The sequence below is a fragment of the Prinia subflava genome, chromosome 9, assembly GCF_021018805.1.
Source record: "Prinia subflava isolate CZ2003 ecotype Zambia chromosome 9, Cam_Psub_1.2, whole genome shotgun sequence".
Lineage (NCBI taxonomy): Eukaryota > Metazoa > Chordata > Aves > Passeriformes > Cisticolidae > Prinia > Prinia subflava.
Window position 1 is genome coordinate 17,867,728 of NC_086255.1, and position 17,111 is coordinate 17,884,838.

General features: G+C 38.0%; 1 protein-coding gene across 8 annotated transcripts in view; it reads left to right on the forward strand.

Annotated features, from left to right (window-relative positions):
• Positions 1-13,424, forward strand: part of FRMPD2 (FERM and PDZ domain containing 2) — a 66,474-nt gene extending 53,050 nt beyond the window's left edge. For all 8 annotated transcript variants that reach the window (XM_063405707.1, XM_063405712.1, XM_063405713.1 and 5 more), the window contains 11 exons: positions 313-474; positions 1,348-1,498; positions 2,754-2,830; positions 3,303-3,388; positions 3,928-4,043; positions 5,928-6,076; positions 7,833-7,923; positions 8,447-8,781; positions 10,245-10,460; positions 10,729-10,791; positions 11,329-13,424. In XM_063405707.1, the coding sequence (XP_063261777.1) occupies positions 313-474; positions 1,348-1,498; positions 2,754-2,830; positions 3,303-3,388; positions 3,928-4,043; positions 5,928-6,076; positions 7,833-7,923; positions 8,447-8,781; positions 10,245-10,460; positions 10,729-10,791; positions 11,329-11,400 (1,518 nt within the window). In that variant the 3' untranslated portion in view covers positions 11,401-13,424. The remainder of the gene's footprint in view (positions 1-312; positions 475-1,347; positions 1,499-2,753; positions 2,831-3,302; positions 3,389-3,927; positions 4,044-5,927; positions 6,077-7,832; positions 7,924-8,446; positions 8,782-10,244; positions 10,461-10,728; positions 10,792-11,328) is intronic.
• Positions 13,425-17,111: the final 3,687 nt, after the last annotated feature.

Below are 17,111 nucleotides of genomic sequence, written 5' to 3' on the forward strand. Positions count from 1 at the left end.
GATTTATTTAATATATTACAAAAGGATTACAGAAGTACACATTTCTTTGCTCTTAAGGGGTTATTTTCCCCAGCAGCAATTTTTAAAAAGAGTATGAAAATAAGTATGTATTATTTTCATTCTGATACACACATGCAGCTGTTATCTTGATCTCTGGAAGCTCTATAGATCTATTCAAGAGTAGGATGTATCCCATAATCCACATCAGACAGTGAGAACTGTGGGAATAATGGGAATCTTTGGTAATAAAAATGCAAAGAAAATACAACCCTGAATAAACTCCACTTTAGACTGGATCCTTGTCTATTGCAGGACTTCATTATTAAGATTGAGCTGGAAAAAGCAGAAAATGGAAGCCTAGGATTTGCGCTGGTAGGTGGAAAAAATGGCAGGGCTATCCTAATAAAAGCCATCAGCCCGGACAGCAGTGCAGATCTAGACGGGAGGCTTCAAGTTGGTGACATCTTACTTAAGGTAATGTTTGCTCTTCATTGCTTTGCCTTACATTTTCTATACTTTGCAATGAGCATCTGTTCCATATAAAGGTGGTGCAGATTGGGAATCTGGTGCTGCTTTGCACAGTAACATGTAGAAGGCGGTGTCCCTTGGCTTCTGCTGGTCAGAGGGCTGTCCTGGGGTCCTGTGTTTTCTCTGGAGTTCAGCCTCCTGTGGGACTGGGCCTCCCCAGAGGTGGTACTGGACACTCCAGAGGCAGACCCAGAATAACAGAGCAAGCAGCCCACTGCACCTACTCAGGACTGTAATTGTGCCCAGCGAGGATTCCAGAGAAAGCTGAAGGAAACCAGAGTTAACTGGCCAAGCATGCAGGTCACAGCTAACCAGGAGGCTGCAGGGAAGACCCTGTCATGGTGCCAGTTAGGTATTATCAAGTCAAACAAAAAGCACAGGAATTAGGGCTTTTGAGTCTTTGTTTAAAATCTTGCTATCCTAGCCACCCTGCTACCTTTTAATATAAATCATCCTTTTTGTTACCCCAAATTATTTTTTCTTCCCCCTCCATGAGTTTCAAAATTGTGTGATTTTCTGGTTTTCATTTACTTCCATCTCTCCTTCATATTCTCACTGAATAATTGGGGAAAGCCATATCTCAGACTATAATTTTGTAGTGTCCTGCTGGCAGTCATGATATAAAGACATAGAGATGAAGGATCAAGCAGGTTAGGAGAGAATGAGAATTCTCTCCCACAAATGGGAGAAAATTGTGACACATGAAGTTCAAAGAAGTTATACGAACTGCTAGGACAGTTAGCCCAGTGCTAGGATATGTGATTTTAAAAAGGCTTTGTGTTACAGGAATCTGGAAATACACGTCATTGTATTTTTCAGGTGAATGAGACGTTTGTGTCTGGTTTGCCACGCCAAACAGTTACGGATTTGCTGCGCAAGGCCCAAGGCACTGTTCAGCTCACTGTCTGCCGAAGCGTGGCTTTGCACTGGGCTTATTCAGCCAACCAGAGCAACACAAAAGCAGAGCCTGGTAAGCAGCTACATCCACTCACCATATGACACAAGTGGGATTATGTGTTGCCTGAATTCAACTTTGGTATTAGCAAAACAAGTCAAATTTACAGCTAGTCTTGTTTCATTGCTGTAGGTACGAACTACATTCTTCACCCTGATTTGCAGCTCTGGCTAAGCTGCTCAAGACATAGGGACCATAGGGACATAGGACCACAGGGAAGGAGCACCCAAGTGTGATTTTTAACTCTGGGAACAAAGCTGTAAGACCCTCAAAGATGTTAAGTTTTTAAGTCATGAATGTTGGTCTGATTTAACCCCATTTTATGCAACTCACTGATGGAATCACAGCCTGGTTTTGGCTCAGTTGCTAAAATACTTCTCTCACAAACTTCTCATCCCATCACTCCTACTTATCTCCTGGAAGCACCACACCTCCTGTTCTGTCTGGCAGACAGATCCTCTCTCTTCTGTGCTTGTTCATGCTCAGATGCAGAAGCCTCTGCTCCCAGGTCTATTGTTACTCATTTGAGAGCACATACATCTTTGATAGGACAGTACTTAGAGGCATGACACTCTCTGGAAGACTTTTGTGATCTATGCTCTGTTCTACTGAATACTCAAAAATTAAATAGTAATTAAAGCTGGAAGTGGAAGCAAGGATATAAAATCAACAACAGATTACACAGTTATAGTCTTCAACTTTCTATTTCTTTGAATACTGAAACATTTTCTATAATGTGGAGAAACTTAAGTGGGAAGGATATAGAATTCCTCCTTCTGGCCTGCTGGTTACAAATTGAAGGCCTCGTTTCAAGTATTCTTAGTGAAGAAGACACTGCCATTGCCATTTTCTTCTTACATGACTGGTGAATTACATAGGTTTTGGGAAGTTTAAACTGTTTTCCTGCAAAACACAATGGTGTTATAGAAGTACTGGCCACAAAGTTGATCTATGGTATTTTCCCCTTAGCACTGTGAAGGAATGAGCTGGGTTAGGGAGGGCAGATTTATAATGTTCCAGGTTTTTTTATTGCTGCTGTTGATACAGAGCTTTTCTTCTGGCAGTCTGAATTATGCTGGCTTCTGCGGTGGTGACATATGGCATTTGTGCTCTATTAACCCTCCCAGGCAGTCACAAGAGGGAGATGCCAGTTTAAGACACCATATCTCAGTGCCCCATTTGAGGTCGAAGTCCTTTGGTCTAAGCAGCAGAGAAAAAATGGACTTATATTTTCATGCATTTGATTTTGGTTTTGTTTTCTGGTATTCAGCAAGTGGTGGGGAAAGCCTGCAAGCTCAGCCTGTTTCCAGTTTCAAGGAAGAAGGCTCCAACCAAATGTGTAACAAGGTAATATTGGGGAAGTTTTCAGAAGTTATCAGGCAATGTACTCATCTGTTTGTTTACAACATGGGTTTACTGCAATGTGGGCAAGAACCACACCTTCTTAATGAAAAAAGTTTAATGTGAGGGAAGTGTGCTGCCATGACCGGAGCTGCTGACATTTGAGTGAGTCAGAATTCCACTGAGATAAGAGCATATGATAGGTATAATATATATGCTAAAAGGGTGGAGGGAAGAAAGGTTGCATATGCAAGTCTTGTACAACTTCCAAATGCAGCTGATAAGGCTTTTTACTCCGACTAGTTACTGCAATACTCACTTTCTTCTGAAAGTGGAAACTATTATATTTTCCCTTTCCTTATTGAGCAAAGGTCATGTTTCTGTCAGAAATAAGAAAGAGTGTTGATGAAAGTAACTATATTCTTGATGTTTCTGTGTACTGATTTTTCACACCTTTTGTCTTATTTGAAATCTACAGGATGCAGAAAGGACAGTCAAACCTCCTCTGCAAGGTCAGCTGGCTGGGCAAGACTATCAAGATATCATTAGTAATAGTTCAGACAGGTAAGTCTTTCAAATGAAGTCAAACTATTAAAATAAATGGTATGGATAAATTATTCTTATATTTCCAGCTCAGTCCTAATAAGGTATGAAAATGACAGAAGCACGGGTCTATTGGAATGCAGCTCCACCTGCAGGAAGAGCTGCTAAACAGGTTCCACACAACTATCACGACAAGAGAATTGAAGCTTCCACGTGTAAGGGATAACAGCTGAAAAATGTCATACATGAAATCATCTCTAGCTGTGAGAAACCTTGCTTCCAGTCATTGTTGAGCAGCTTTTTATTCAGAGTATGTTCTTACCTCTGAATAAAACCAACAGCAATCATACCAATAATAGTATTCTTCAGTAGCTATATTTGCAAACAATTCTCCAGACAAAATGCTACTACAACTCCTTATGACCTTCAGAGTTCTGACTTATTCTTAAAAATAGTTACTCAAGAAAGTTAACAGGGAGCACAAATAGATTAAGCAAAAAAATCTTTGCATGGTTCAGGTTATCAAAGCTTCTGTCACTTCAACTGACGTTGTTTTACAGGTCACAGAAATGTGCAGAATGTGAAAGCTGCAGAAGAGAAAATCAACAGTCTGAGCCAGGCTGCTGGAACAAAGATGATGATGCTATGCCCCACAGGATTCCTGTTCTACCTAGAAGTAATCATGCAAAAACTTCTCTTGTATCTTCAACAGCATAGCCCAGCACCTCCATATCTGTACATTGAGAACAACACAGTCCCTTGTATACAGTCTAAGGATTTGCTCTTTCAGTCTACAAGACCAGGGCACTCAATACACAATTTTTAGCACTGATGTATATATAGGCCAACCAAACTTTTGTAACTCTAGAAGTAGACGTGTCATGAGGTCTCTCCCCTCTCCCTTACCCATGCAACTTCACAAAAAATGTAAATTAAACACTTAAAAATGCAGAATGAAGGGTCAAATTTTCTCTCAATACTTTTTTCCCAGAATCACTGAATTTCACCCTCAATGATACTGTAATTTAAAACTCTAGAACTGTGCTTAAGCATGTACTGAAGCACTTTCACAGCTCAGATACCAAAGCCTCTCTGACACCAGAAGAGTTTACAGAAACAATCTGCCTAATAGTTCCTTTATGAAAATTAAGCTACTTCTGCTCCAAATGAGAGTAATTTGCAAAAGGAATCCTACTGAGGATGCTGCAGTGTCTCACAAATTCTGTGAAATACAGATTGCTCCCTCTCCTTGCTTCTTCTCACCTGGTGGAAGCAATGAGTTGCTGATGATCTTATTAGAAGTAAAACACAGGTAACTCCCTCACACAACCAAGCCTTGCTGGCCAGCAAACAGAAAATTATACCAATCTACCATCTACTACCTGCTCAGAGTTTGGGTATTTTAACTCCCCTTGGTCTGGAAGGAGAGGTGTCTGGGAAATAGTGTGCTCTGTCTGGAGTGGGGACCTGTCTTCACTGACACTCTCAACTAGATAATAGGAGCCCCCTTGAGGGTTGAAGAATAGGATGCAAACAGAAAGTGCCATAGAAGCTCAGGGAAGGCAGGAGCAAGTTGTAGCCCAGACAAAAACACAGCAAGCACAACTCTATTGTAACAGAAATTAGAGTAGCAATGATACATTTCAAGAGGAAAGCAGAGCATTTCTTCTTGTCTTCTCACCTGCAACAAACCCCTGGAACATATTATCAGCTTTTCTTTGAGACAATTGGTATGTTATCCTTGCAAACAGTAGCCTATGACTAAAAAACCCAAATTCCATAATTCCTCTGCCTCAAACAATTATTTTTTAAATAACTAGCTACTGGTTTTACTCAACATGGGAACAAAAGTTTTTCTATCACTCTGGTAGAGTAGTGATATTTCTGGAGATGAAAGGTTTATCCATTTTCTCAATTTGTCAAGTATTGATCAGAATATATATTTCAGGATGAGCTAAACAGTAAAACTGAATCCTGACTTTGGTGCATCGAAGATAGTTCATATCTTGTTCTTGAAGGGCAATGTGAGTTAAGATGAGAAGAAAAATATATTTGCTTACTTTAGGAAGGAAGAATTTGCCATGTTTATTCCTAGCAGTGGAGTGTGGCAATACTAATTGTCATGGAAGTGTTGGAAACATGAAGATGATTCTCTGTGAAGATGTGGCCAGAGTCTCTTATACCAGTATAAACTAGCATTAAAGTTTCCAATTCTGCAAGAACAGTTTATTTAGAACAGACTGTATTTAGAAACTCTGGGAGGAAATAACTTGCAATAGTTGGATCTGCTTCCAAATAACATGAAATGTGGTGCTAGTTGTATCCACGATGTTGACTTTTTCTTCTTTCTGCTATGACGATAAGTAAGTTGAAAATATTTTCTTCCATTTTCTCACACTTCACTTCCAAAATATAAGCAGCAAAATATATATACATACTGCAGCTCCCTAGTTTTTAAAGCCAAGATTCTGCACTGTGAACAATAATAATTAAAAAGTTGTTTTTTTGTTGTTACGTTTTGGTTTTGTGTTTGCTTTTTCTTGTTGTTGTTGATACATAGACAGAACCTTTGCTTCTGGAGATGAACTGACTCAGTTAATTAACTTGAAACCATCACAGAGTGGAGTAGATCCAAGGACTGGCATAACAGGTCTTATTCAAGGCCTTCAGCTGCGGATTGAGAATCAAGAGGTGCTAAAGGAGTTTATGGTAAACTGTGATTACTTTTTAAGAACTAACAGTTCAGCACAGCTATGAAAGTGACTTTTAAAAGCCTTCTGCATACTGTATGGGAGTTCAGCTTGTATATCTTTACTGAATCCTTTTTTTCTGACAATTATTCCTGCCAGAATGGGGTTTCTGCTCTGTTGTTTGGGTGACAGAACAGCATTTGCATCTCTCTCTTTCCACACATCAACCTTATACCATTGCCTGTTCAAAGATACTGCCCATGTAGAATGAAAACAAATAACGTAACATTCATAATGTAGATTGGGAATCACCTTTTCCTAGACTGACTTCTTCCTATTACCCCCTCAGCTCTGCCGAACATCTGCCTAAGAACTACCCTGGGGGCTGGACCTAAGCAAGAAATCCATACTGCTAAGGATTCACTGGTGTAGAAACAGTTGAAAAGAAAATGTTCCACACAATGGACACTTCAGTTATCCATGGAACTCATTGTCATAAGATGCTGTTATGGTCAGGGACTTAGTGAAATTACAAAGAAAAATCAATGTACCTCCACAGATAATAAAACACATAATTACATCTGATTGCATATAAATCATGAAAAAAAAAAGTAAAATAAGCAAGGCTTGTAAAATGTCTTGTTTCAGAACATAAACACAGTATGCAGTTATCATCAAATTCCCAAAGAACAAGTTATTTAATTTTTCTTCAACATAGTACTGTATTTTTCTTTAAAGGACATGCTCATTACCAATGAAATGGGTTGCTGCCACTTTTCCATAGTAATTGCAATGTTATCAGTTTCTTTCACTTGCCTTTATATATCTGACTTTCTGGGTACAAAATCCCACAGGCTCAAGTGTATAGGATTTGCTGACATTCCCTAAAGGCTCAAGGGCACGTATTAATTTCAATTCATTGTTTTCCAGTACTGATGTAGGTATAGCTTACTTTGAGTCACATATCTGCACAGAATACATAAAAATCTAATAAGTAAAGTGCTGGTTACCAAAGCCAGTGGATATTTTATCTGAGTAAAAGCCATAGTAACTGATGAAATTCAAGTTTCTGTCACAGAAATTTGAATTAAGTTCAAGAACTGCCACATGTACTTCAGTTCATATAAATGTATAGTGGCAGAGTGTGATGGCTGAGCATTGTGCAATGCATAGCAAATAGGTAGAAGAATAAAAAAAAATCGAGGTAACACAAAAATGTAAATGAAATAAACTTGCACATTCCTGCTTCTGCATTCAATTCCCCTAAATTTGCTGTGAAGTTCTTAATGACTGTATGATTTGCACTTAATATCATTGGTGCTGTGCCCCATATTCATCATTTTCTCCATCACTGAAAAATATTCCCTGTCGTTATTGCACTGTTAATATTGGAATAGATAGTGCTTTAGTCATTGTGTTATCAATCACAAATGCTGACATTTGGCCAAGACAGTATTTCAAACATCTATAATTCAGCAATATACAACACGGACTTGCAATGATGAGGGTTGGAAATATTACTTGAAAATGAAATATTGTGCAAGGCAAAGAAAATACAAAGCAAATTGAATTCCTTGCCTGGAAGTTTAGAGAATGATGTACTGATTCTTTTCTGTAAGAAGTCTATTTGCCCAGTCTTGGGTTATATACAGCAGGAAAGTTTGTTCACACTGACACTGTAAAAGGTGTGTGTTGAGGATGGATGTTGATGAGTCAACAACATGGATGTTGTTGATGAGTCAACAACATGGACTGACTATTTCTTTTTGATCTAGGCTTTAGAACATGTGAAACCAATAGATGACTGCAGAACTGGCAAAGCACCAGAAAACCAGGACAAAAACAGATACCAAGATATCCTTCCATGTAAGTATGCACATAAGTGAGAACATACATTTGGTGAACAAAGTCATCAGAGAAACACAAGAAAACTTTCTTGACCCTTAATATCCTTCTAAACTGCAGCAATAGGACAACACATGCAAAAAGTTGTAGCATCTCTACATATCAGTGATGCAGTAGATATATTCTTAGATGTTTTCCTGGTTTATAACACCAATATCCAGTGACAACATTCCTATGCAATACATGAAAAGCAGCACTGGATACACTATTTTGGAACACTGGCAAACAATTCTGTAGTAATTAGAAGGCTTTTCACAGTGTTACACAAGTACCTTAAGAGAAGTAAAGCTGCAATGAACCATACAATTTATCTGTGGGAATTCCTACTTGCAATGATTAATATTAGTGCTACTAGTCAAATGTATTCTAAGATCCAGAGTCATACTTTTCTGGAGAGACTGAGGTTTCCTACATCCTGAGTGCTGGAGATGGTAGAACTGTTTCAGATCCACAGCTGAAATAGCACGTTTCTGTTTCTGTACAGATGATAAGACACGAGTTCCTCTGGGAGAAAAGAATGGCTACATTAATGCAAGTTACATTAGAATGAATGTTGGAGAAGAGGAACACTTTTATATCATAACCCAAGGGCCTCTGCCATCCACTATGGCCGATTTCTGGCAAATGGTCTGGGAGAGTGAATCAGATGTGATTGCCATGATGACAAAAGAAGTGGAGCTAGGGCAAGTCAAATGTCATCGATACTGGCCTGAATCTCCCTATAGCTCCAAAGACCTGGCTGATTTCTATCTCAGGCTGCACAATTACCAGATTCTGGAATACTTCATAATTAGAAAAATAGAAATTATCAACAAGCAGGTAAGTTGACTCAATACTTTCATATATGATGAAATTGATTATGTCGTTTACGTGAGTGGATACAAGTAGTATTGTTTGCTTCTTCCATAAGATGTGGTCAATATTTTTTATGGATGTAAAGATCTGAATAACAGTCATGAAATTGGGGTTAATGAGGTGCTTCTTTTTTCTCATTGTATAAGCAATGAATCTAATATTATATATGTTTCGAGAAGAACTTCCAAAAATGAGATCTCTAATAGTCATAGAACTGGTATGTTCAGTGTTTCGCAGAATTGCTAATGGTTCTTATCAAATCACATCCACTCCAGAGTGGATTTATATTCTGTAATGTGGTTGGATGGAAAGAAGGGAAGAAGGTGGCTTTTATCCTAGAATTTAGGACAAATGATACTGTTTTGTTCAAGAAAAGGCACAAACACAGATAAAACTACAAATCTAGCAGCAATTTTTTAGAAACTTAACAAATAGAGAATCCAGGTAGAAGAACATGGAAAACAGGGCAGGTATAAGTCCACCAGTCTTCTCTCAATATTGAGTAAAGCTTTGCAAAAATTTCTGCAGGACATATTATTTAGTGACATAATAAAAAAACTCTGCCAGACTTGTGGTGCCTTTTCCATCAAGATAACAATTTGTGTATTTGACGAAATTCACCTTATGTCACTGAGTGTGAAGCACTGTAAAACATTTGATATAAGTCTTTCCAAAGGACTATTAAAATGGCAAGATGGAACACCATATCTGATTGTTTCAACAAATGTGTTAAGATTGCTATATTTGTACTGAACTAGTAGCAAACTACTACAGAAAGCCACAGGTCTACTTCAGCAGAAACCCATACTTACATTCAAATTCTTCTGATATTAAAAATCCAGGTAGTTAGCATTCAGATTTTAATGTGGCTTTGTGAACTGGCTACAGTACTGACCTAGGAAAATTCAGTTAATAGTACTCTTTTTTAATCTACATTTTATTTATTCTTGTAAGCATTTTTAGTTGGTTTGCATATAGAGTATCTAATCACAAGTTATTTTTTATACCTGATAGCCATCAGATACTTACAATTTTACTATTGTGGCTTTCATGTTACTACTCTTCTATTAGTAAAGCTTAGTTCAGCTAGAGAAACAGCTTAAGCTAAATGGTACTGCAATGTTCTAATTTTAAAAATGCTTTTCTTTTCCTTTCTAACCAACAAATGACATAACTACATTCTTTCAGGGCCATAGAGTAACTTCAGTGTCTCATCAAAGTCATATGAAGCAAATTTCCTAGGCCTGTGTTTCTGAGTGCATTTCTTGAAACCTAGAGAAGTTTGAATGGATTCAAGTATGAAAAGCTAAAGAATTGTAGATGAAACTAACAATTTTAAGAATAAAGCTGAAGGGAAAAAAAATAGTGGAATTCCTTGAAAATTGGTTTTGGGACTGATGATTTTTAACCTTTCTGGTCTCTTCCAGACAGAAGAAAAGCGCATTATAAGTCATTTGCAATTTACCACTTGGCCAGGCCACAATACTTCCAAACTGGCTGAGCAGCTCGTAAAATTTATTTGTCACATGAGAAAAGCTCACAGGACAGGACCTATTATTGCTCACTGCAGCACTGGCATTGGAAGAAGTGGAGTTTTGCTATGTGTGGAAATTCTTCTCAGCCATATAGAGAAAGATTTATGTGTAAGTATCAAACAGGTCATTGTTAATATTACAAACTGGTATGGATGTCAACAAGATGGTGGGAGCATCTTAGAACAGAATAAATCCTGCAAGAATTCACCCTAACAAAATGGAATAAACCCAGCTTTTATTGTTTTTAAACAACAAAGATAGTAACTACAAATATACTATTTCTAAAAGAATGGTCACAGCTTCCCCATCTGAATATACTTAAATCTTTCTTTATAATTTGCATGTCAACACAACAAAAACTGTTCTCTTCTGATAGTTCAACATCAAGCAGATCGTGAGAGATTTGCGAGACCAGCGTTTTGGCATGATCCAAACTAAGGTAAGTTCTAAACATGCAACTAGCATATTATTATTTTTTAAAGCCTCAATCAGTTGTACACCTCTCCATGCTTTGATAAATCTTTGGCTTAAAATATAATTTTAGTGCTCTCATTTGAGGAAAGTAACAGCCTTCTAGGTAAGTGGTATCTAGTTTTAAATATGAAAGTCTGTCCCTTACTAAATAAGTGAAATAACAGCAAAGCAGCAATATAGGACAGATACCACACATCACTTTCTTTTTCTAAAGCAAGAAGAAAAGCAAGTATCACAGAAATATTGAGCATGTGACTAAAATTAGGCAAATATGTAACCTTCACTGTTGTAAATGAGAGCTGAGCACATGCTTAAACTACAGAATTCCTGTACTTTTACCAGTGATGGAACAAAAAGAACAAGGATAATCTTAAATATGTAAGTTTTGTACCCATATGACAAAGATGCTTTGTATAAACATATAACTTCAGCTAGTCCATCCTTTGTCTAAAATTTATGTAGAATGTAACCAGGTGTTTCACACTGGTGTCTCCACACACAGGATGAATATTTATTCTGCTATGAAGTTGTGCTGGAAGTCCTTCAGATCCTCCGAGCAATGGATTCCTACTGAATATGATTTCTGCAATATGACTCTTCCTGTTGCTATTCCACTTGGAGTCCAGGGACTGCTCAGCAACAACTTTAAAGTGTCAAGCCAGCACAGACAAGTGTTCTATTATGAGCTTTTTTAGATAACCTGATTTCAAAGTAATTTCAAAGCCTGGTTAACATGTCCTGTGTAAATCACTTATTTCTTGGCTCAAAGTATGAAGAAACAGCCACCCAGCACTGCAACACTGCTGTGTTAAATTGCTATGGACACTTTTTCCATTCTGTGTAATAGCATATTAATTGTTAAGAATATATGTTGGGACTGTAGCAAGGCCTTTGGATTTAGCTTTCTATCCAGAGGGCAGCTATAAAGATCTAAGATTCTGTTGGTGTTGATGTTGGTGGAAGGTTAGATGTCCCTCAGTTGTTGTGCACTATTGGCTTCTGGACTGCAAATCAAGTGTTTACTCCAGCAGTTATGCTTTTGCATGGGAGGGCTCCATTTGGTGACCTTTGGCTGCTTGAACAATGCAGAACCATTTCCAGTCATTACTCCAGCCCATGAGTTTATACCACTATCACTAGAAAACTTAAACCAATAAAAAATGGCAGAAAAAATAGGATGCCTTTAAACCCTGCTTCTCTTCAAAGGAAGAGCATTCTAGTAATTGGATGGAATATTAATTTTATATTAAATTATTAATTTAATTAATTTTTAAATTAAATTTGTCAATTTGCTAATCATAGCAATATGAACAGATGTAGATAGCATCAGTATTCTCATTCTACATCCATAGAAAAATGAATGTAATACTAAGCCAGGTGAAACAACTGTGTGTGCATTGTGGTACACACATACATTTCATCTTTCCCTAATCCTTTACATTATATATCTTCTCATTCTTACCTAGGATCTGAAATATGGGATGTCCTGCTGGTTTCAGTAGGGCCTGAATCAGCCCCCAAATTAAAGAACTCTCTGTACATTTTATTTTTCTTGTAAAAAGTGTTTCTCTTTGCATGAGTGGATTTGAGCATAAATATGCTGTTCAAGGTGTAAAAATGTATTTGTCTCCATAGTAGTACTTCTAAGTCCTTACCTAGAAGGTGACAAATGGAAGGATTGGATGTGCATTAGAAGAGTAACTTGTAAACATAGGAAACTGAAACAATCTAACTAAATTGTACATGTTTTTAAAACTTATTTGGTTTCTGCAAAAGAGAAAATATTAAGAGGCATTGAGTATAAAACTGCAGTTGAAGCAAGAAAATAAAATACCTATTTATTTTATTACCTATTACAAATTAGAGGTTTATAATTCAGAAAGAATGGGGTATTAAATAATAATTTAAAGTATGGCTTTTAGAAAAAGCCTCTGTAATGCAATTATAATCAAGGCCATAGCCCATTTTTACTTTCCGCTCTCCAATAGTCTGGAGGCAGGAAAATACAGAAATGCAATAAATTATGTAAGTCAGATGCTAATTTCAAACATATTAATAAAGTTACAGAGCAATGCTAAATAAATCCAGGAGTAACCCTGGATTTACATTGATATAAACATTTACAGAATTCAATGTTTTGTCTTAAATTCATTGTATTTGGTCCTTCCTTGACGCATTAGTCTCCATATATTCTGCATTTATTATCTTTACATTGCATACAAAGGATTGTTCGCACAATTTTGTCAAATATCACCAGCCAATTTTCTCCATAACTTTGTTACCTTCATTTGGTATTTGGCCTTTCACTTGGACTTTAATTAATGCACATGTACTATTAGGCAATCAATGCATTACACTGTAATGAATGCACAGTCATCTTTTGTACTACAATAATTTAATAAGCTTCTTTGTGACAATATTCCTGTATCTTATGCAAAGGTGGTTTTTTCTGTGGCTTAGAACAAGTATTCTGGGCTTAGAAGAAAATCATAGGTCATTATTTGTACATCATCTGTGCAGCTGTTTGACAGATGTATTTGCTGTTTGACATCAATTTTTCCTGTTTTATAGAGATATTAAAAAGATTTCTGAAAACAATCTGCTTAATTTCAACTTATTTTTATAAAAAAGAAGCTGCAATACTTAACTATTTACCAATATGAGCTCTAGGGAAAATACTTTATTGATAGGGGTTTATCTTTAAACTTCCTCTAAAGGCAGATTTTGTGATGATGTATAGTGGAATCTGGCCACATCCAGCAGCTGATAAGCATTTCCCTCCACACACAGCACAACTGAGTGTCACGCTTCTGTGTTTATTCATGCAAAACTCCCTGGAGATCGAGGCTCACTGATATGCATTCAAATGGAACAAAAGATAAGCCCCTCTTTAAAGAGCTCACACTACTTGACAAGTCAGGATAAACTGAAAAGAAAGGAAAATCTATTGTCCCATTTCATTCACAGGGAAGTGAGGCAGTGGATGGTGATCTGTCCAAGGTCCACAGAGTTTTGGAAAACTTGGGAACTAAACACAGATGATAAAATCTCTGATTCTTTGCCTACAGACAAAATTATCTTTCCTCAGTTAGAAAAGAGAATCATACTGCTCTGCTACTGTCTACAAGAGCATTGTCAGGTTAAAATAATTGACTCTAAAAAGTAGAAACTTATCCTAATATAATCATGTTTCTTTTAAATTTTCTTAGAAAGCCAGAAAATTAGTCTAATTTTCTTAGATGAGTCAATATTTTTTCCTGTCTTTCCAGCTGAAGTTTATGACCTCGCAGAACAGCCCCTTCTGTGACGAAACCCATCCAGCCACAGCACAGTCGTGCCAAAGAGCAGCAATCGCTGCCATCTAGGGGCAAATCGCGACTGCGACAGCGCGAATCGCAAGCGGCCGCTCCTGCCCGTGGCACGGGCGCACTCCGTGTCCCAGCTGTAGAATAAACACAGCCAGACAAACGTAACACAGGGCTGGTGGGCACACTCCACTTGCTGACTGATATTATGCCACTGTGAGTTTTTGCCAATACCTACAAGTGCAGCAAGGAGCTCTCACAGGAACATTCTTTCTATTGGGTAATAGAAATACCAAATGGAATTGTCTTCTTGTGAAAAAATAATACAATCATTCAAATGACCAAAATGGGGCACCCGTTCCACAGAGAGGGTCTGCAGGGTGTGTTGCACCCAAACTGGATGCTTGTTTGCTGCTGCACAAGTCAGGGTTCCCAACATTTATCTATACTATTCTCCATCCCTTTACAGTTTTAGCAGTTATAAATAGTAATTTAAATGATACTTTGTATAATCTGAGTGCCGTACTTATTGGAATTACATAGGAACAGCAACTTCAGCTGCAAAACACTCAGTTACTAGTGAAGGACAATGGTATTTCTCGAGCTATTAAATCACAAAGCTGGGCTCAGTATGATTACCTGCCTAGTGCTTGCAAAGCTGACTAAATATTAGTGTAATACAACAAAAAAATACAAGTTGGTTGAGCTCCTTACACAGAAAGGAGAGCTCATCCTTGCAGGCTAAGCAGATTGAGAGTTAGACTCCACTACTAGATGAAGCTTTTAAATGTCCAGCAATGTGTGTGATGGAAGGACACAGCACTTATAAAGATATGCGTAACACTGAAGTGTGGCTTGCACATAATCTTGCACTGGTGTAGATTTGTAGGGTTGGAAATAAGGTTGTGAAACTAGAAAAGTACTCTGTATTGCCAGACTGATATAATTGTTTTGTCTTGGTTACTGACTTTGTGCACACCAGGAATAACAGAACCTCATACTTCAGTCATGCTTCTCCAGGCTCAACATCATGAAACAACTAAAACTGGATCCCAGAACCACAGCTCAGAATAGCTGAGATTGGAAGGAAGGTGTGGGAACCATCCAGTCTAAATCCTCCAATGCCCAGCAGTGTCAGTTTGAGCTCAGGACTCCATTCACATGGGGTTTGGGTATATCCACGATGGACACTCCTTGACATTGCAAGGCAATTCTGCTATTTGACCATCCTGAGAGTAAAAACGGTTTTTTCTGATGCTTAAATGAAATTTCCTGGATTGTAGTTTGTGTCCATAGTGTCTTGTCCTGTCTTTGAATACCACTAAGAGGAATCTGTTTCTGCTTCCTTACCTCTTTATTCCCTCCCATTCAGGATTTGTACATACTGATAAGATCCCCCTGAGCATTCTCTTCTCCTTTCTAAACAGCCCAAACTCTGTCAGCTTCTCCTTACACAACAGACATTTCTTAATTCCAATTTCTTAATCATCACAGCGGCCTTAATATGCAAGTACTGGTTTTAAGACTCCATGCAACAGCTACATCCAACAGCCTACTGACATTAGGAGGTAGAGTTTGTGGTGCCTATTAACAAATGATAGTTGTTGTTTTAATACCACTTAAGGACTGATCAGGGCCTGAGAAAACAATATGGGAGACTAAGAAAAGATGAAGAGTATAGAGCATATCCTGGATGTCAGTCTGAAATATCTGCCAGCGATCATCTCTACTTTTTTACATAGCCTTAACTGTTCAGTGTCCTCTCCTATGAAGTAGGTGGCTATTCAGAATTCACTGCCTTTTCTGCACAGCACCAGTTACACATTCACGCCTGAGGGACAGTGAACTTTTTGCAATCCTGTTCTGAATTATACAGCTATTTAGCTTTCTCATTAAACCATTCAAAAACAAAACCCCAAAAAGCAGTTAAAATGCCTGAGAGCAGTACACCCCCAACCAGGCGACAGACACAATGGGGACTATACAGTAGCTGTCCAGCACCCCAGCTCATTACACAACCTAGCAATTAACTGAGGTTGCCTGTGCTCCCTCCCCTCCCTGCATTTGTTCTCTTGAGAGATGACAATCCCTTCTTCTCCTTCCCGTTCAGCACTCTTGGAAAGACATGCCAATGACTGTAGGCTTTCCTTTCCCATTGCACTGCTGTAAAAAGCCTCTAACTACTTCCATTACCACTTCCTTCATGGCTGAAGCAGATTTATTCCAGGCAAAGCACCAGCTGTAGTACCTCTTGGCTCATTCAGTACACCTACCAATAGTTCCCAAGGCAGAAACAACATGCTGTGAGCTTGCTTAATGCCAGCACCTTTGGATAAGTGACAAGGACACTATGAGAAATAATGAACATTAGGGAAAGGTAGCTATAGCAACACAAGTATTCACAAAGCAAATCCCCACCATGAGCACAAGGAAACTGCTGTTATTGTATTCATAAAAGTGCTGATAAAGCAGGAGCTCGGGATACAACTTCAGGAGAAAGCATGCCTGGCCTGCAGTCTTGCCACAAATGGTAACACATGCAAAAGCACCCCTGTAGCAGACAGAAACTTAGCTCACACACTTTCTGAAATGTTGGATGAAACAACAAATCCAAATCTGAGTCTTTGTAAGAAAATCCCAAACTTCCCCCAGCTCTTTATTTTATTGCAGATTTAGCACCATGTCATCGAAGGAACCATCCTGATGACATTCTCATGCTGATCAGGAGGCTGACACTGTTCCAGAAGCAGGAACTGAACCTTGGTCTCTCATTAACCTATGCTGATTCCATCCTTTTTTTATCCACTTGAAGCAGACAAAACTTGTAGCTGAGTACTCAAAGGAACACAGACAACACTTTCTGACTTTTTTTTTAATCCTAAATTGAAACAATTGAATAACCCTCAGGGAATTTTGACTTTCACTTGATATAAGAAATAAAAAGTTAGTTTATTTAACTTGGAATAGCATTACACATATT